The sequence below is a fragment of the Colius striatus genome, chromosome Z (genome assembly GCF_028858725.1).
Source record: "Colius striatus isolate bColStr4 chromosome Z, bColStr4.1.hap1, whole genome shotgun sequence".
Classification (NCBI taxonomy): domain Eukaryota; kingdom Metazoa; phylum Chordata; class Aves; order Coliiformes; family Coliidae; genus Colius; species Colius striatus.
The window spans coordinates 60,557,570-60,579,021 of NC_084790.1; the positions used below are offsets into that span (position 1 = coordinate 60,557,570).

Here is a 21,452-nt window from a genome sequence, read left to right on the forward strand (position 1 = left end):
GTCTATGCTCATCACTCTAGCTACACATCATTAAGGTGTGCTTTGGTGATTTTGTACTGTGCTTTGATTGTTTTGCTAGTGTCTGCTTATATTCTGTGACCTCTGAAAGCATGGTGTAATCTTCAAGCTGTCATAAGGCCAGGATTCAATGACAGATGTCTTCTCTTTCTGGGACCAATCAAGACATCTGCTCTGCCGAGCATGTAATGTACCTAGACAAGGATCAGTGAAGTGAGCAACTTGCATGTTGTCTTGTAGGTCAGAAAGTTTTACAGGTGAATCGAGTTCTTGGAATGCAATGGGCTAATCCACATTCTGATTTTCCTACATAGCTCACTGCACTGTTAAGTACACTAAAATGTATGCAGCATTGGAGCTGTAAATATCTATTAGAGATGATGCATTAGAACATCTACAATTTCTGAATATGTACCTGAATATCAGTTTATAAGAGGTTCTGTACAAAGAGATCTTTGGATCTATGTGGAGCGCTTTGTTTGTTTTTCTTCTGCCTCAGAATAACAGTAAAAAGTAGAATGCCAGAATTATGGAGGTTTTTGTTCCTAAAACATGTTTCAGCTTCCATACCAGCTGGTATGGCAGTTTGGTATTTTAAATCATGGTAATATGATCATATGCAACAGCAGTGTAAGTTCTTCCTAATGGAGAACTGAAAAATACCACTTGTTCTGTATGTATTTTTTGTTTCTTTTTTAGGCAGTGGGTCATCTGATTGCTGCAGTATTGAAAGAGAATATTTCTTCAGAGAAGATCAGACAGACGTCTGACCAGGTCTTGTGGTATTCTTTCACTGTCTCCCATCCATACGTGCTTACATTTTTCTATGATTTTCCATTCCTCATTGTGTAATTTTAGTAAATTCTAAAAGTTAAACGAAGTAGTTGGCAATATGTGTGTGAATATGCTGGCAGAAACAGTGAACCTCTTGGATCAGAAGAGCGGTTTTACTGCCATCAGAACTCTTAATGGCAGAAGTCTTAATTCTGCAGAATACCAATATCTAGCCATGCTCGTTTCAAAAAGTTTTATTCCAGTTTATTTATTTTATTGCAAGTGAAGTGCTGTATGGTGAGATAGTGTCACTTCAGTAGGAAAGTTATTTTAGATCATTGTAAAAATGTCAGTAAATATGGCATTTCATGTGCCTGTATTTGTGTTGCATTTCATATTGTTTAAGTCGAGCCTATATTTCTTTAAGAGGAAGTATGATGCAGTGGCATACTTTGCCTTTTAGTTGAGTAAAGCTTGCTTTAGTCCAGGTCTGTCTTGTTAAGTGAGAGGCATACGAAATGCTGGCATTTGCAATTGTCACAGCAAGTTAGGAAAGGTATTGGTTAGGATTTGCTTCTGTGTTTTTCATCCCCAAAAGCTGCCTTGTACATAAATGAGCAGAAAATTGTGGGATTTTGTTTTTCCTCTCAGTCTGAAGTCTTAACATTCCCCCCGCCCCCAAACCTAGCAAACTCAAATCTGAAAAATGCTGAGTCTTAATGTGAAGGAATGTTGGCAGTAGTTTCTCTAACAGAAACTCCTCCAACAGTCTTGATCATAATCATGTTCCCAAATGATATTCTGTTTTGAGCTACAAACTGGCTTCCCATTTGCTGCTCTATAAAGGTATTAAACCAGAATACGGCAATACCTTCTAAAATGCTAAAGTGGAACAGTCTGGTACTTAGATATCACAGCTCCCTTTTTATTCAAGGACATTTTGCAGTATTCAATGTTTAAAAATGTCCCTTATTTCTCCATTTGAAAGCTACAAAATCAGCAAACTAAGCTGTGAATGCAAATTTGGCATGAAAACAAGTAGCAACTTAACTGCCAAATCTGCGTGCTTAACTAAGAAATGGAGAGAACAGAGGACTTGATATGGTGAGTAAAGAGAACTTACTTCTGCATAGTGCTTTGTATGCCTGTCTCTAGCTGCACTACACCTTGCTGCAGACATAGTTTCACATAGTTGTCATAGCTGGAGTTGTCTCCGGTTACATCTTGATCTTTTCCAGGAAAATGAAATTGATGATACCCTACCAGCATAGGCACAGATGAAAAATTCATCTGCTTTAGCTCTTTCCTAGGGGTTGGACTATGTGATCTCCAAAGGTCCTTTCGAACCCTTATCATTCTATGATTCTACGATTCTGTGATTCTCAGAGACTTCTGTCATTACTGAGAGTGTAGGCAGTGGGGAGCAGTAAAGTGGGAACTGTCCTGGGAAAGGCCTTTCTTAGGTATAGAATCTGTACCCCAGCATCCACTCTTGTGCTCTTAAAGACTTCAAGAGGAACTGTTGAACTTTTTTATTTACAAGTATGTTTGAGATGAATGAAAGCATTATCATCCCTCTTATTGCTTGTGTTTCATGCTTTTGACATCAGACTCCTGCTCTGAACTTGCTTTGGGAGAAGTGCTGCAGTGACAATGTTGCCTTGCGAACAGCCTGCTTGGAGGGTTTGGTGGCACTTGTTGTAGAGAAGCATGCTGAGCTCAACGATGTTCTCCATGGAGCACTCAACCTAATTCCCTCAGCAAGGTAGTGTTTTGTTGCATGATTTTGTGTCTTTTTGTCATCTAGTTATCAGCCAATTGCTTTCCTTTTGTAAATACAGGCCAAAGAGGAGAGAGATTTGTAAATGACAGTATATTCAAATAAGGTGTGGCATTGAAGACTGGCATAGCCCTGCTGAACTACTGAAGGCTGATGCAGTGTGACAGTGTGGATCTGACTTAAACTCGTAGATTATCCTCTGCATGTAAACTGAGTTCAGTAAACTCATTTTCTTCCCCTTTCCACATGAAAGGGGCAAAAAAAAAATAAAAATAGGCAGTGCATTGATCTCTGAGGTTCTAAAATTTAGAGTTCAGAGCATTAGACTAAACTGAGTTCAGTAAACTCAATGTTGCCTTGCGAACAGCCTGCTTGGAGGGTTTGGTGGCACTGAGTTCAGTAAACTCAGTTTAGTCTAATGCTCTGAACTCTAAATTTTAGAACCTCAGAGATCAATGCACTGCCTATTTTTATTTTTTTTTTGCCCCTTTCATGTGGAAAGGGGAAGAAAATGGCAGCAACTTCTATTGTGGAGGAGGGAAATAACTTCCTAAGCAGTCTGTCCAAATTAATAGTTGCTCAAATGGAGTCTCTGTAAGACTGTGACTGTGGGTTAGAGATGCTGAGTTGTGTTTCCTTGTTTTCTGGGGTAGAAATCTCTTTACGTGACTCTGCAGTTACTATGTCTTAACAAAATTCTGCAAATTCAGTAGCTGCATCTCACAAGGGTGTTTTGAACTAGATCAAACATATTGAGAAAATGCAGTTGTGAGGGAAAAGACACTATGCATAAAATTTGTAAATGAAAAATCAAGTGATGATTGTGGTAAGGTGTTTCCATGCAAATCTATCAGCTTTATCAAGTTCTTTGTGTTACCTTTTCTTCTGCTTTTTGTCAACTAACTGGATTTCTGCGCTAAGCCTTTTCAGTCTCTTCTAAGAGAATTCTAGAGTTGTTTTTAGTCAAGCTATGTAATTGGCACTGCACCAGTGATGTGTTAGCTGGTGGGCTCAACATATAGGTTGTAAGAGCCATGTTATTCAAGGCATGTTTTTGACCACTTCTGACTTTGACATAACGAGTTTTAGGCAGAGGTATCTCATGGTCAGCCTGAGCCTAAGGTGAGTTTAGATTTGAGCAGAGATATGCTTAAGAGAAAAGATACTATAAAATAGACTATCTCCTTGTGATTTGCTTCTTTACAGTAAGAATTTTGTGATGATGCTGATCCTATGCTTAGTTTACAAGAGGTGGTTATGGATCTCTGGGAAAGGTTTTGTAACTGTATCTTTATAATATGAATAACTTCTGCAAACCACTGTCCTTTAAATGTCAAAATTTTACCAATTCAATTTGGAGTTAAAAGAAGAATCTGCATTGTTAACTGAGAAATGAAAGCACTTGTGCTTAGACTATGAGAACCTGAGTCCTGTCGGCTGAGGTGGAAGAAAAGTTTCATTAGATAAGAAATTCCTGTTAGGCTAAGAGTTTGTTAGAGTATCAACAGCTTATAAGGAAATGAAGTGTTAGTATAGTTTTGTACCTAAGAAGATAGCAAGTGTAGAATCACATATGTACAACTGAGTGAACTTCAAAACCAAAATCCAATTTATATATTGAAACGACTTACATTTGCCACATTTTACACCGTTCTTAGATTTTTCCATGTGGGAAATCAATACACAAGACTGATTGGTACATGAAGTGCTGGCAAATTACCCAGGGACCTTTTATGCGATTTTTGGCTTCTTCCCCCCACCCAGCTGGCATGATTTAAACCACATCCACTGTGGATTGAAGAATAGGATTTATAAAGCCTAAACACAGAAGTCTGTGGGTTTCAAATGTCTACAGGCTCAGGAGCTGATTAAAATGACAATTTTGGATCAGTTCACTTCAGTGCTGATACCTTTTTTCCTTGACTCTTTTAAAATTGTAGCTTCCTGTTTGTGATCCTATTTGCTGACAAATTATCTTAAACATTTGCTCTCTGGCTTTGCAATGCTGTGTGCAAAGTGTCCCTTAAATAAAGTAAACATGAAATGAGCAGCCAGGGGCAGCCGACAGAAAGGCACTTGCAACTACTGAGCCCTTTTTAGTGCTGAATAGAGTTAGGTGACTCTTTTATTGGCAAAGAATACTCATGTTGTGTTCTTGCTTCTCTGTCTTCTGTTATGATGAATTTAACAGGGGCTTAGTGCACCTTGTGGGTTGTGTTTTGTCAGGTATATCAAATTCTGGACTCTAGGAAAGTCATTTTGCTTTGTCAGAGTTGAACATCCAGTGCTTATCTGAACTGAGTTTTTCTGTGGTTAACAGTACTTGCCCATTATTCAAATGGGAATCTATTCTTACCTCTCTGGTGCTTCATTATACTACAACTGTCTCAGATACAGCGTTCAGTTTCCTCTGATGGCCCAACAGTTTAAACATCCTGGAATGTGTATTTATGTGTATATTTGTGTGAGTATAAATATATACAATATATATATATATGTGTGTAAAAATATATATGCACATTTGACATATTTTTCACATTGTTCTCTAGTTTTCTGTGTAGGAGATGATGGAAAAACTCTGTGACCTGAAAATAATAATAAATGACCATAAATAATCAAATCAATCTATTAAAAACCTGTGAAACAATGGATTATTGTAATGGTCAAGAAATTGTCAGAAGGATTTCTGTTTATACGTGATTTCAGAATGTTTTTATCACCTAAGACTCCATGCCTGTAGAAGGTGGGGAAATACTTGCTGTTGTGCTGCTTGAGTTCAGTAGCTGAGTGCAAAGCTCAAAGCAGCCGTTCTCTCCCCACCACCTGCCTGGGAATTAGGACCAGCAATACAGGAGTTTTGAGAACAAGGCAGCCTGTTATTGAGTGTTTTATGGTTATTTTTTCTCCTTACTGCATAGTTACCACTTGAAATTAGGGAATATGCTGTCAAATTTCTGTTTAACTGACTCTTACCATGAAGTATCTAGAAGGTGATTTGTTCTCTCTTTTTGTCCGATACCGACCCGAAAGGCTTTCATGCCTCCTCTGTGTATACAGACTGTACTCCTCTGTACAGAGACTGACTGATTGTATTGGGATTTGGAAGCCTGCTACGTACCTTCCTGTTGCTTGCTTTCCAGAAGGGTTCTGTTGAACCTCATGTTTTCTTGTATAGTCAAGACTTCAGCATTTCAAGAGCCAAGTGTCATGACAGCCAGCAATTTTCAAGATTACAGGCACATCTTATAATATCCATTTTTGGAAGAAAGAAAGAAAACAGTAGGATATTCTGTTATTTTGGATCTTGATCAATGTTTTCCAGCACTGTTGGCAAAAGTATGAAAAGAACAGAAGAGAGTCTATGCTGCTTTGTCTTTTCCTGAAATATGAAATGAAGCATTTATTGATGGGAAAATCCACTGAGGCAATCTCTAGATATTCCCTGGTGTTCTGTGCAAGCCTAGGGAAGATCCTCTCTACTGATGATGATAAGTATAGTAAAGATGTGTCAGTTGTGATATTTACCTGTGTGTTCCCATTTTCTTTTATGTCAGCCTCCCCTCCAGCCCTGGAAAGGTGATGGAATTTATCTGAGTGCTGTCTCCAGGCATTTGAAGGACAAGAGTCATTAGGAGCAGTCAACATGGTTGTACCAAGGGGAAGTCATGTTTGACCAGCCTGATAGCTGTGTATGAAGATGTAACCAGGTGGATACATGGTGGTAGTGTAGTGGATGTGGTTTATCTGGATTTCAGTAAAGCATTTGACACCATCTCTGTCCTGGTTTAGGCCCATCAGGGAACAAAGACCACGATTAGCCTCAAGTACCAAAGAGGCTGAGAATTGCTCAAGGGCAGGGAGAGCTTAATTGCCACTTAAGGTTCAGGACAAAACAGACCAGGCTACTCGGCTTGGGGAAGAAAAAATGAAAATAATTTAATGAAACATCAACTAAAACATACCCCCAAAACCCAAAACATAACCAAGATAAAACAACACAGAGTAATACATCAATGAAGAGTCCAACCAGCCTTTTTAAGAACACCTTCTTGCCACCCCTCCCCTCTTCCTGGGCTCAGAGCCCTGATCCCCGTGTTTTTACCTCGTTCCCCCTTGAACGGTTTGGGGTGGGGGGGGGGTCAGTTAGTCTGTTCCCAATAGCTGCTGCTGTTTGTCCCTCCTCAGGACGGGTGAACTCCACACCAGTCCTCCCTGCAAGTCCGTGGGGTAACTCACAAGCATGGCAGCCCTGCACGGGCTGCTCCGACGCGCACTTATTCCAAAGGCTGCAGCTCCTCTCTGCCTCTCGTGTGGGGCTGCTCTGCGGCACACAGGCTCTCCAACACGGCCTGGGCCATGGCCGTCTCCCCACACAGTCCCTCGCCCGTCCGGGCTCACTCACATGGAGCTGCTGGTAACTCTCGGTCCTGCCATGGATCTCCATAGGTTGCAGGGGCACAGCTTGCATTCCAGCCACGGCCTGCAGAGGGGTCTCTGGTCTATTGCTTCTCCTTCCTTCCTCCTTCTCTGGCTGAAGGGTCCGCATGGTCGCCTCCATCTTGTATCACTCTTACACCTCCTGCCTCGCATTCCAAATTCCCGTCCCCTAAATAGTGATGGCAGAGGCGCCAGATTGGCCCAGCCGGGCCGGAGGTGGGTCTGAACCCAGGAGCCGGGGGAGAGTCCGCAAACTCTTTACCGGGTCTTCACTGCAACCTGCTCCCCCTGTTACTAAGCCAAAAGCTGCTCCTTGCTAAACCAGAACAATCTCCCACAGCATCCTGGCAACAAAACTGAGAAAGTGTGGGCTGGATGATCAGGCAGTGAGGTGGACTGTGAACTGGATGAAGGGAAGAAGGCAGAGAGCTGTGATCAGTGGGGCAGCATCTAGTTGGAGGCCTATATCTAGTGGAGTCCCTCAGGGACTGGTGCTGGGACTGGTACTGTTCAATATATTCATTAATGACCTTGATAAGGGAACAGAGGGCACTGTTGGCAAATTTGCTAATGATAATAAACTGGGGAGAGTGACTGACACACTAGTAGGCTGTGCTACCATTCAGTGAGACCTGGACAAGCTGGAGAGTTGGACAGAGGGAAATCTAATGAAATTGAATGAGGGCAAGTGTAGAGTCTTGAATCTGGGAAAGAATAACCCCATGTACCAATACAGGCTGGGGAATGAACTGTTAGAGAGTAGTTAAAGGAAAGGGACCTGGGGGTCGTGGTCGACAGCAGGATGAGCATTAGCCAGCCATGTGCCCTCTTGGTCAAGAAGGCCAATGGCAGCCTGGGTGTATTAGAAGGGCTGTGGCCAGTAGGCTGAGAGAGGTTCTCCTCCCCCTCTACTCTGCTGTTGTGAGACCACATCTATAATATTGTGTCCAGTTCTGGGCCCCTCAGTTCAAGAAGGACAGGGAGCAGCTGAAGAGAGTTCAGCGCCGGGCCACCAAGGTGGTGGAATGGAGCGTCTCCCTTATGATGAAAGGCTGAGGGAGCTGGGGCTCTTTAGCTTGGAGAAGACACTGAGGGGTGATCTCATTAATGTTTACATTTGTTTATATAATGTTTATATTTACGTAATGTTATAAGTAAAGGGTGGATGTCAGGAGGATGGAGCCAGGCTCTTCTCAGTGATATCCAATGGTAGGACAAAGGGCAATGGGCATAAGATGGAACATAAGAGATTTAAAGAAACACAGGGAAGAGCAACTTCACTGTGTGGGTGACAGGGCACTGGAATAGGCTGCCAGATGTTGTTAAGTCTCCTTCTCTGGGTACATTCCAAACTCACCTGGACGAGTTCCTGTGTAACCTACTGTAGTTGGCCATGCTCTTGAAGGGGTGGTGGACTAGGTGATCTTTTGAGGTCCCTTCCACCCGTTAAGATTCTGTGATTCTGTAATTATGTGAGGATTTTTTAAGATTATGATTCTATAATCATATGATGCTTTGTCTTTGCAGTTTTTTGATTTTTCAGTAAAGTGTTGGTAAATAACAAGTCATTCCATGTTGTTACCACACATTTTTGTGCTGATGTTGGTCCAGCCTATGTGTGTAAATTCCTATTTTTTAACAGTGTTCATGTGAAGTCTCCATGTTCTTTGACAGAAATTGCCAACAAGTCTGAACAAATTTAAGCACGACTTAAAAGTCTAAATGTTTATATATCCATTCATAATGTAGGAAGATGTTTGTGGAGCATACCACCCTCTATGCCAAACAGTTAATATTACTGTACCGCAGCTTGCTCCTGTGTTAAATGAGGTTGGTGGTTTGTTTGTCCATGAGAGATTTACATAAATTCTACATAATTTGTTATTTCCAGCTTGCCTTCTGAGAAGTTCCTGCAGTTTCCAGTCACTGTGGGGGAAGTGGAATTACAGAAAAAAGAGATTTCTTATGTTTTTTCCTGCTAGGAAGGAAAAAGGTGGAATAATAAGGAGTAAAACTAAAACAACCTCAGCACCTAATTCTCTTTTTCCTCCCTTATCTTGCCCTGTGTGCTAGAAGTAACATTTTGTCAGGTGATGATCTCTTGTAATTGTATATTTTGTTATATCTTCCTGTTCATTATGTAAATAAAATGAGAAGTAATTATAGTTTATTAGTTTTATAGTGGTAAATTGTCTGATAGATTTTTAGGGGGTGATGGTGAAATTGCATAGCATGGTCTAGATGAAAAGCAAAGGAAGCAACTGTGTCTTTTTTTGTTCTGTGTCAACTATTTCATTATAGAATCCAGGTTATATTCTTGAAAAGAGATTGGGTAGGATCTGGCATGGTCTCCTTCTCCTTGGAAAGGTATGGAAAGATGTAGACAGCAATTAATTATGGAGACGAAAAGAAAATTTTCATGTTGTCATTGTAAGCTCAGCCATGCAGTAATAAGCTCTGTGACTTCCAGACTTCTTTACTGCATGGTCACAGAGCTTTCTTTTCCTCTTTGTGGTGGACCTCATTAATTTCTTCAGTGGGTCTCCAGGATAATGCTATCAGAAATTCCAGAAATACTGTTATTTCTTGAGTTTTCCTGAAAGGGAAATTAAACAATGTAGGAGGAGGGGCATAAAATAGCTCTCTGTGTATCTGTTTTATATAGTCCTTGTCTTCTGAGATGACAGGTCAGCACAAACTACATTTCTTAAGTGTCTTTTTTGACAATGTGATTTTTCTTTCTTTCTCTTGGTAGACAGTGGCGTAGTTGAAATTTGTGTACCATGCTGGATGTTTTAATTATATGGTTGCATTCAGAGAAGAGCCAATTTTTCATTTTTAAGGTATCAAAAGCACCAGTTTAAAGTTAAACTGGGAACACCAAGTGTGCATCTAAGATACAGTAGAAGCAAACCATTAAAATTTTAGTTGATGCATTAATTTATTCTATCTGCTCTTCTGCTTATTGTGTGATAAGGAAAGCTAAGGTATGTGGATGCGCAGCTTGCCCAAAATAGTGTAGGTAGATGTAAGGAGGTCCTTGAGGAGAACTCAAGGGTTCTTGAGTGTGAATTTTATTCTGGGATTCCTCTTCTTATGGAAGAAACAACTACTTCAACTACACCTTAACAATAATGTGTTTCTTTTCGTCAACAGGAACGTGCATGGTTTAATAAAAATTATTTGGAAATTACTACAGATTCAAGCTGTTCAACTAGGAAAAGATGGAGATGAGGCTGTTCAAAATCTGTATGGAATCAGGTTAGTTTCACATAAGTTTTATTTCCAGAAAAAAACCTAGGTTAAGTGTTCATGCTTGCTTTCAGTCTCTCTCTTGGCTTCTGTTCGTTCTTTGGTATTTTGGGTTTTGTTTTTTTTTTTTTTGAGCGGGGAGGAGTATTTTTTGTTTGGTGGTGGTTGTTTTTTATTTTATGTGTAATCAGGCACTGGCACAGGTTGCCCACAGAGGCTGTGACATCTCCATCCTTTGAGATAGCAAAACCTAACCGTGTGTGATCCTGGGCAGCTTTCGCAAACTGACTTTGCTTGAGCATGTAAGTTGGACTAGGTGATCTGAGGAGACCTCTTCCAATTTAAATAATTCTGTGATTCTGTAGGGTTTTTTGTTAAAAGTTTCAAAGAGTTCTGGAAGATAGAGATAAGATTGCCACCAAAAGGAGCAATGACTACATGAAGGTTGTGTGAGAAAAAGCAAATAAATACTTGTTCAAATATGGTACTGGTGTGATTGCTAACAGTCCTAACATGCTAACAGGTATGGTACTGGTAGCTGGATGATTGCTAGCAATCCTTTTAATAAGTCTTTTATTTTCTGAGATGAAAATGGTCCACAGTCTCTCATTTTTCCTGTTATCAAGGTAAGGTTCCTGAATACTTTTACTGTTAAAGTGGTTACCATGTAAAAAGAAATCATTTTAAGATGCATCCAGAGCTACTAATGTAAAACTGTCTTGTCATGCAATAGCAGCCTTCCTAAGAGGACATCTTAGTGACTTATTCTAGCTCTTGAGAAACCATCGAGTCAGTGCTGACCTTAACAGCCACTACTGTATCTCTCTGGAGCAGGTCCCAGCGTGGTAGATGTCATGAACATTTTTCAAGTTGTTTTTTGGTGCCATTAAGAGGTACAGTTGTAGCAAGTTGTAGCTATAGTGCAGTAAAGTTATAAAAGGCACTATCCGGAAGATGGGAATTGTGTGTTTACTTAAGCAAAATTAAATAGCAAAGAAAAGTGAAAGAGAGTTTGAAGTGCATTCTTGAAATTTGGTATGTTTTTGACTTTTTTGCTATTTCAGTTTGTTTTAAAAAGTCCACACTCTTACAGAGCAGTTTTAACTGAAAAGGCAGGTAGCACTTTATGATGGAACGTATTTGGAAGCTTCCTCTTCGGTAGTAAATAAGCTTAAAGTCTCATGCTAGAGAAGGCTAAGTTAAAGACACTTAATACAAACTATGTGGAAAAAGACAGTAGTAGGATGTGACTGGAATAAAGGAATAGCTTCTTAGCAGTAGTGTGAAGAAAGGTAACTACTTTTTTAATTCCTCCCCCCCGCAACTCTTGCTGGTAACATACTAGAAAGGGGAAATTGGATATTCAGAATTGTTTGAAGTGAGGTAACAAGGTGTAATAGGATGAAGCTGGAACAAAAAAGTTCCATTTTAAAAAATGAGGAAAAACTATTTCACTATGAGGGTGAGGGAGCCCTGACACAGGCTGTCCAGGGAAGGTGTGAAGTCTCCTTCTCTGGAGGTCTTCAAGACATGGCCTGGACATGTTCCTGTGCAACCTGATCTAGGTGGAGATGCTTCTGCAGGGGGGTTGGACTATATGATCTCTAAAAGTCCTTTCCAACCCCTACCATTCTGTGATTCTGTGAATAGAGAACTGAAGATAAACAGCAGACTTACACTTTACCAATACAGTTTTCATTTATCCATTTGCTTCCAGTTAACTTCAATGAAGAGAGACGTCAGATTGCTTGACGTAGTGTTGAATATCTAGTAAGTCAATGCCCCGTGATTTGTAACATGTGAATTTTGGGTTTTAGTGTACAGAAAGGCCTGTTGTGATTCAATGACTTGTTATGTAACAATTGTTTTAGCTCTGTCTATCCAGTGTCGTTAAAACTTGATTTCTGAAAGAAATAGAAGAATGTATAAAGTAACTCACCAACAGTAACCTCCTGTTACAGTTGCCAACTTCTTGAAAGTATTCCATGTGGAACCATCAATGAAGAATCAAAAAGCACTAGTACATTCTCAAGTAGTTCGCTGTTATCGTTTCTCTTGGGACATTGTAAAAACAGTGTTATGGGTTAATAAATAAAGTTGGTTTAGACCAATGTGAAGTCTGGACAATAGAATTAGTTCTGTAGTACTTATGATGATGTGATTTCATTAAAACAGTTCCTGGAAAGAAATGGGAGAAAACAATATCTTGCCGTTTTGGGAGTGTTAATTGGTTATGTTGTATTGGTTTTGTCTGAAATGGAGTTAGCCTTCCCTGTAGCAGCTCACTGTGCTGTGTGTCTGTAGGTTGAATGGTGTTGGTAACACACTGGTATTTTGGCTACTACTGAGCAGTCCACTACCACCAGCCTACTACTACCCCTTCAAAAGCCAGTAAGAGGGGGATGGGCAGGAGTTTAGAAGGGACTACAGCCAGGACAGCTGACCTAAATTGACCAAAGGGATGTTTCATACCATACGACATAGTGGTCAGCAATAAAATCTAAGAGAAAGGAGACCGGGAAAGGGCATTTATTATTAAAGCATTTGTCTTCCACAGCAACCTCTGTGTGTACTGAAACTTTTATTTCCCAGGAAGTGGCTGGACATTCCTCACTTATGGGAAGTAAAGAATAAGTCTTTTTGTTTTAATTTGATAGGGCCTTTACTTTTATTATGCTTCCTTTATCTTTACCCACAAGTTTTTCATCTCCTTTTCTCTCCATCCTGCTGAGGAGAGAAGGTGGGAGAGTGATTTGCTGGGCATCTGGTGGCCAGATAAGGTCAACTCACCACGTAGATTTTTAAAATTTCCTTTGGTTAATCCTCTGTAGATTTAATGTGAGAATTCTTCACTTTTTACAAGCAAATTAACATTCTGAAACAGAGAAGAGATTACCTCTCTTCCAACAGAATGTGGGAAGTGTTTATTTTACCCTAGTAAATTGGTAGAAAATTGCCTCTCATAACACCGGAGTTCAGGATTCCTAATTGTTTCTGTAAGTTATGAAAGTACCACTGTTTCATGGAGATTCTTTTTAGTTTGGTGGTTTGTTTTTTTTAGTAACTAGTATTTTGATGGTGGATAAATACCAAAACAAATATGCTGGGGTGGTTTTTTTCAAGGACATGTGAAGAAGTTATGTGATTTTTAAATTTATGTGTGGGATGATATGCACTTTTGGTATGAAATTAGGACCAGCTGTAGCACAGACAAAAGTAATCTGCAAGTTGGTCTCACTGTGGGCTAGAAATGATCACTCTCAATGAATTTGTAATCTCTTACCTGACATTAAGTTGTCTGTTTCCTGTGCATATTAATATAAATGTCCAATAACCCAAGTTTCAAACTGAATTGAGTGGGAGTGCAGGGAAGAGGGGATTTTGATGGGTGCTCTCTAAGCATTTTTGGTGCAGGTGGGTTATGACTTGCGTGTACAGAACTTCATCTATAAATTGCTGCTGAAAACTATTATTTTTTTAATGAACTAGTATTTTCCATTAGTGATTCACTATGCATTGTTTTTATTGCTTAAAATTCTGAGAGCTACTAGGTTTCTGAAATGGAAATTCAGAACGGATAGAAAACTGCTTTAAAAATGTTTATTGGATGGAGTAAAGTGCTATTTCGTCTTTCTGAAAGGGCCAGAGTCACAACTCAATATGCAGAGGAGTACGTTGATTGCAGATGTTTCTTCATACAGAAAAAGCAATCTGACACTGAATTTGTGTTCTAAATGAGATTGGGACGCTCCTGTGTTCAGCAATGTAACAACAAAGTTGAGATGACCAAATAGTTAAAAATAATAGTTTTGTATTGTTGCCCCTCACATAGGACTTATCTTTGTTTCCCCAGACACCTATGTATTTACAAGTGGTTAGCTGCTCTGTCTATTTGTACATTTTGCTTTATCCTGGACTGACAGGCTACTTTAGGGTAGTAGCACGGTAGTATCCTTTAAAGATGTGTGATTAACAGTGCTGTACTAGCAATTCTTAACAGAACAGACTACTTCACTTTGAAGGGACCTACAGTGATAATCTAGTCCAACTGCCTGGCCAAAACCTAAAGCGTTCAGGGCATCTCATTGTGCAGAGAGAAACCTCATGAGGTTCAACAAGTACAAGTGCAGAGTCCTGCATCTGGGAAGGAACAACCCCATGCACCAGTACAGGCTGGGGGTCAAACTGCTGAAGAGCAGTTCTGCAGAGAGAGACCTGGGAGTCCTGATTGATATTAAGCTAAATATGAGCCAGCAATGTGCCCTCGTGGCCAAGAAGGCCAATGGCATCCTGGGATGCATCAAGAAGAGTGTGGCCAGCAGGTTGAGGGAGGTTCTTCTCCCCCTCTACTGTGCCCTGTTGAGTCCTCATCTGGAGTCGTGTGTCCAGTTCTGGGCTCCTCAGCTCAAGAGGGACAGGGAACTTCTGGAGAGAGTCCAGTGCAGGGCTACCTAGATGATCAGCGGTATGGAACATCTTTCATACGAGGAAAGACTGTGGGAACTGGGGCTGTTTAGTCTGGAGAAGATTAGATTGAGGGGAGATCTTATTAACATTTATAAATATCTAAAGGGTGAGTGTCAGGAGTTTGGGACATTCCTCTTTTTCTACAGTAGCTAGCAACAGGACAAGGAGTAATGGGATGAAGCTGGAACACAAAAGGTTCCACTTAAACATAAGAAAAAACTATTTCACCGTGAGAGTGACGGAGCAGTGGCACAGGCTGCCCAGATGGGTTGTGGAGTCTCCTTCCTTGGAGGTCTTCAAGACCCACCTGGACATGTTCCTATGCGACGTGATCTAGATGAACCTGCTTTTGCAGGGGGGTTGGACTGGATGATCTCTAAAAGTCTCTTCCAACCCACAGCATTCTATGATTCTATGATTGTCCAAATGCCTCATAAACAATGACAATCATGGAGCATCAATCACCCCTCTAAGGAGCCTGTTCCAGTGTCAACTCTCTTCATAAGGCAATGCTTCCTAATATCTAAACTTCCCCTGGTGTGGCTTTGAGCTAGTCCCGTGCATCTTGTCACTGGATCTCAGGGGGATGTCATCATCTGCCTCCCAGCTGCCAAGGTACACTGAAGACTCCAGGGAAGCTTCATGGCAGCCAGCACTCCCAGCTCCCTTTCTGCAGGACTGCATTCCAACCACACCTCTCCCAGTCTATACTTGTGTCCAGCATTCCTCTGTCCCAAGTGCACAATCTGGCATTTGGATTTGTTAAATTTCACACCACTGACGATTGTCCTATGCCTTAATCTTTCTGGACCCTTCTGCAAGGCCTCTTGTTCCTTAAGAGAGTCAACATCACCTCCAAACTTGGTATCTTCATCAATCTTGCTAATGGTAGATTGAACTCCTACCTCCAGGTCCTGGATAAATATATTGAACACTCTTCTGGCTCTAGAATTAAGCCCTGAGGAACACCATTGGTGACCTGTCACCAGCTAGATATAGCCCCATTCACTGCAATCCTTTGAACTCTGCCCTTCAGCCAGTTCTTCGCAGAGCACTCAATGAATGTGCTCATCCCACAGCTAGACAACGTGTCCAGAAGGGTGCTGTGAGGAGCAGTATTAAAAGCCTCACTGAAATCCAGAGAAATTACATCTACTGCCCTCCCTTCGTCCACCAGTCAAATTAGTTAAGTATACTTTCCCTTTGTGAACCTGTTTGACAGTACCTGATGATTGCATTGTTCTGTAAATGTCTTTCAGTAGTACATGGTATTATCTTCTCCCTAGTTTTTCTAGGAACTGAGGTTAGACAAACAGGTCTGTATTTTCCTGGGTCTTTCACGCTTTTTGTAGACTGAAGTGGTATTGGCTAATTTCCAGTCAGCAAGGACCTCCCCACATCCCCAAGATCTTTGAAAAATGAAAAAGAAGAAAGGTTACTAAGAATGCAGAGCCTGCTGCTTAGTGGAAGAATCATGAGTGTTGAGTGCAAGTTTAAAAAATAGGAGTTTCTGACTGGATTTAAGGAAACATGCTTCACTAGAAACACTGGGACATGTTATGAAAAGACCTGAGGTAAATTTTCTGCTGAATGCAATAGTGAAGTAGGATGGCACCTGCAACTCTTGGAATTATCCCAGTCATAGTCTGCAAAAGACTTTAGCATAGACTAAGGTCTGCTGCAAACCGTGTTCACCCTGCTCCCCACATTCTTCTTTTGCCCCTGTACCTATTGGACAGTAGTATTTCTCCTGCTTTCCGGAATGATTTTTGGTAACTCCAAATAGAAGTGCATCTAATATTCTGTTTGTTAGAATGTGAATCAGTAAGTGTGCAAATCTATATGCGGAGTGATTTGAAAGCAAAGTTTGTTTATTTTTGCTTTTTCCTTTTTGTTCATGTAAGTTTTCTAAATGCTAAGGTAGCACTAGTTTAAAAGCTGTTTATTTGATCCAGATAGAAGGATCAATATCTGCTCCTGTAGAACTTTCCAGCCACTTCAGTTCTTCTTCCTCAGTGTGTGTATGATCTCATTATCATAGCACAAGGTGATCTCCAAATTGAACTTGTTTGGTTTTTTTTTAAATAGAGGAAGATGACACCTACTAGTTATTCTTTTATAAAGAGTTAAGCAGAATATGTTAAATTTCATCTCTTTGAAGCTTCATGAAAGAGGTGCCAGACATGTCAGGTTCTGTTGCTGATTTTCCTGCTGTCTCTACCTACAATAGCCTTGTAATTGCTGTCAGTTTTGTTAGCCTGTATGAATTATGATTTTCCTTGATTTTATTGCTCTGATATTATTAATAGTTTTTCAGCTTTATTATTGATTCTGTAATATTTTCCACCATTTATATCATCTTACTAAGAATGTTTAGTCATGTTTATGTGTTATGACAATAAATTAGTGTTATTTACTAATGTCCATGTCAAATAGATTTCCAAGTTAGATTTGTGGTCATACTTCTGAGTTTTGGTAATGCACAGACTCAAATGTATCTGCATATGAAGATGACTTAGCAATAATTTCCTTTCTCTGACTTGATGCATTTCTGTGTATTTCTGCTATTTTCATAAAGGCACAGATGTTTTTATATCTGAACAGAAATTACCTGAATCTAATTTAACTTTCTCACTAACAAGTTATATATACTAAATATTCTCTTGATTTAGACCAACTGCCTTTAGGCTGATGTCCTTAGCACTGCAATTAAGTCTCTCTCAACAAAGGAAAGCTTTTTCTTGATATATAGTTTAAAAGTCTTTTTCTTGATGCCTAAAGGTATATTAAAGACATGTTTTGTTTTGTACATATCCTTCCATGACAAGAAGTGCTTTGTCAGTTAGAGCAAATTTCCATCTATGTTTGAAGCTTTTGAAGAGAAGCAGTTGACTGAAACATATTTCCTCTTTGTGTATCTCAGAATTTTTATTAAGAATGTGTTATAACATGTAAGGATGCTGCAATTATGTGCTGATACCTGAGACAGACAGAGTTCAGTGAGTCATATGGTCGTATTTGACTGTTATCTTTAGTTTAAGCAGGTAATTGCTATTTTCTTAGATGTTAGATGTTTTCTTTGCTATGTGGTCAGAATATTAAGTGGCATTAGATTTGTAAAATATTCTGTAACCAGCTTTCTTAGCTTGTCAGGCCTTTGATTTAGCTAGTAATTATGTTTGTTAGTCTGATTATCCTCATTAGTAGCCAGTTGCCCAGAATTCTAACACTGTCAACAGGGAGATTGTAAAAATAACACAGTAAGGAGTGCCTCTTTTAGTTTAAGGATAGGTGTACTAGTTGATGTTTTTTCAGAAATACTGTCTGATGAGACATAGTATAACTGTAAACATTCCTGTTTATAGCAGGTTATTACCTATTCAGCCCACTTAAGGGAAGCCTCAATACCATGTCACATCACATTATGCAATTAGAATATACAATGTAATGGAAAAAATCAGATATATATTCTTAAATCTTAAGTGAGATTCTTGCACCTCTTGCTTGATCTAGAGCTGAGTTAATTTGGTGCTGCTCAAGATGAAACCTATGTTGTAGCACAATGCTATTGAAGCAAGTATATCAGAATGAATGAATGTTGACTTCTGTAATAAAAAGATTCCTTCAGGTCTTGGACTCTCTGTTCCTTACAGGTTATCAAAATAACAATAACAAACTAAATACTATTATAAAATATTTCTAAAAGGCTTACCTAACTGTAGTAAAATTAATTGTAGTAAAATTAATAGTATGTCAAGAAAATATTTTTTCTTCATTGCAGCATTCCATATCTGGTGTTCATTAAGTGAGACAGCTCACAGGCATGCAAGTCAGTCGTCCTATAAATACATGCAAGGAGCCTTAATGTTATGTTGGGAGGATGTGTGTATGGCGTGTGTGTGTGTGTGTGCGCCGTCCTCTTTTTGTTGTTGCTGTGGTTTCTCTGTTTTATTTTTTAAAAAATTCTTTCTTACTATTTTCTTTAAGAGGCACAGTAACTGTCTAAAACTGAGGCTGTCTCTCTTAAGATGTTCCACTTAAAATTGTTCAGTGTCACATCATCTAGTCTGTATAGGTAAAACTGACTGAAAATCTGTCTGGTGTGTAGCACAGATTTGTTGGACATGTGAACAGGAAGGATGGTTAACTAAAGGGAAGGTAGTGGTTTGCAGTATCTGCAGTTCCTGGATTTATGTTACCACTCTCTGGCTGCCAGGCTTGTGTGGTGTGCATGCATTTGTTGGCTTTCCATTTATTCATCTAGTTTGGCTTTTTTGTGTCTGTTACCAGATCTGTGGGAATCAGCAAAACTGATTTCCAGCTTTTCCCTCATACTGTTAGGAAAGTTGTTTCTGTCTTTGACTTTGGTAGTGTGGAAGATGTTGGTGATAGATTCATCTGAGAAGAACAGATGACTACTGGGCCTCTGAGTTTCTTCAAATGCAGCCATTGTCAGAGAGCTGGCAGTAAAGTGGAGGTCTCATGGCTGGTGATATGGCCACCCTTTCTCCTTTCCTGCTTGTTTCACTGCCAATCACTTACAACGTAATAAGTGGGATGATGGTCACCTTGACGGATATCAGATGCTGAATATCTGTACTTATGCATAAAAGACTGGACTCATGTGTGACATGTGGTCCAGACTTTTTTTGCAGCCCACTGTTACAGCATAGGGCTGCTATCAAAATTAGACATTATCAAAAAGAAAAAACGGGCCAAGACTTTTGAATGGAGAATCTGTTTTAATCTTGTTACTGAGCTTCCCGTGAAGTGTGTGCGTTTGACAGTGTAACAGTCTTGGCAAAGCTGGTAAAGGATATTGGTAGAACCAGGGGTTTAAATTGTCTATTGCTATGTCTGTGTCATTTTGAAGATGGTTATGTTGCACACTTGCTTTCTGCATTATAGATCCAAATGTGAGTTCTTTGTGTTTCAGGAACACTCCTCATCCGTTAATCAGTGTCCTTGAAAACAGACCTGATTGCTGGCCAGTTCTACTGCAGCAGATAACCATATTTTTCCATCAGTGTCCAGAGAGGTAAATGAAGGAATAATTGAAAAATAGCAAATGTAGGTAACTGAATCATATTGGTGTAACTTACTTCCTGAATGCAACTGCAATGAACAGTAAGAATTCTGTCTTTTGAAAAAGATAATTAAAAATTTTAATGACACAAAGGTTAAAATTAGAATATTATAATAGAATAATCAATCAAAAATAGTTTTTACAGATCTATGGATGAGGAAAAAAATGGTGCAAAATTTATAGCACCTTTGGATTTATTTTTTTTTTTAATAAGAGATTTAAAAAATTTTTTTTGGTCAACAATTTGACTGCTTAGTCAAAAAAGATGACTCATTTGAAGGTATAACTTATCCATAAAAAATGGTGGGATGATAAAGGGAAAGTGAAGATGATTATATTTCACAGTAAAGGATGAGATCTTAAAAAATGATGTATGCTTCTTGATTTAAAAATCAAATCAGAAGGAATCAATAGTACAGCCTCATTGTAAAATGTCTTTAACAATGAATAATTATCCAGACTAACAACAATTTCAACTTTTCTTCATGCTTATCTCAATGAACTAATAAAGCTTTATTATAAGATACCAAATGCTTTAGCAACTTTAAAGCCAATTTTTTAATTTGATTTTTTTACACTTATATGTGTGTTTTTCAAGTATCTCTATTCTTCGGTTTTCTGGAAGATTGATACAAATCCATCAGTAACAATATAGTGAAATTAATTTCTCTATGTTATTGCTCTGAGTAAACAAGCTATTAATCTCTTAAGTTTCCAGTGGGCCTAGACTACATGATAAACAGTAAGACTTTCGATCACAAGTGTATTTTGTTCGACTTATTTGAAAAATATTCTGATCAAATACTTTTTGCACGCTTGTTCTTCTGCTCAGCTGCTAAATCTGGGACTCATGATGAGTCTTACTAGATGTCCGAATGATGGAATGTACTGTGAATTTTCTACTGGTGGCTTGTTTTGAATTAAGCCAAGATGATTTGTTCTTGCTGAAAGAAAAATATCTTAAACTTCATTTGCTGTTTTCTGTGCAATAGTTCCCATGGAGTAAAGTTTTAGACTGAGAATGTAGAATCTCATAGAATCCTTTAGGTTGGAAAAGACCCTTAAGAACATGAATTATAACTACTAACTCAACACTACCAAGTCTACTGCTAAACCATGTCCCTAAGTACAATGCCAAAAAGCACTGCCTATGTGGATGTAGAACTATTACTGAATTCTTTGCCAAGCTCTGTATCTGAGACGTTTCTAAAACAGACTTTTAATTTTGGTTCCTTGTGTATTTGTTCATGTATTAATTGTGTTATTTAATTGCTTTAATAGTGTCAAGAACAACTGGTATTCCTGACATAATCAAGCAGTAAGAACTGTTCTTTGATAGTTTTTTTTACTGGGAAGCCATCTTGGTTAAAGCATTTCCTGTTTTCTGTGATTATTTAAGACCATTGGACAAAATCTGGAAAGGAGTAGATGGTTCCTTTCAACTGAAATTAGATTTTATGTATCCTAAAAAGATATAACCGAATAGTGCTGTCCAAATGGTACTTGATACTGGTGCACTAGTCTCTCATAATATTCAACAAGGAAAGTAATTTTTCTTGAACTGATGAGGAAAGAAAAGTGAATAAAATTAAGCATGTCATAGTATGCAAGTACATATTGAGTAGTATTCATGCTTAA

The 21,452-nt window shown here is 39.1% G+C and overlaps 1 protein-coding gene across 1 annotated transcript in view; it reads left to right on the top strand.

Moving 5' to 3' along the window:
- The window catches only part of FOCAD (focadhesin), a 117,471-nt gene that overhangs the window by 4,605 nt on the left and 91,414 nt on the right, over window positions 1-21,452 (top strand). Inside the window, exons 3-6 of the mRNA XM_062018520.1 lie at window positions 718-792; window positions 2,403-2,557; window positions 10,166-10,270; window positions 19,665-19,766. Of these exons, the coding sequence (XP_061874504.1) occupies window positions 718-792; window positions 2,403-2,557; window positions 10,166-10,270; window positions 19,665-19,766 (437 nt within the window). The remainder of the gene's footprint in view (window positions 1-717; window positions 793-2,402; window positions 2,558-10,165; window positions 10,271-19,664; window positions 19,767-21,452) is intronic.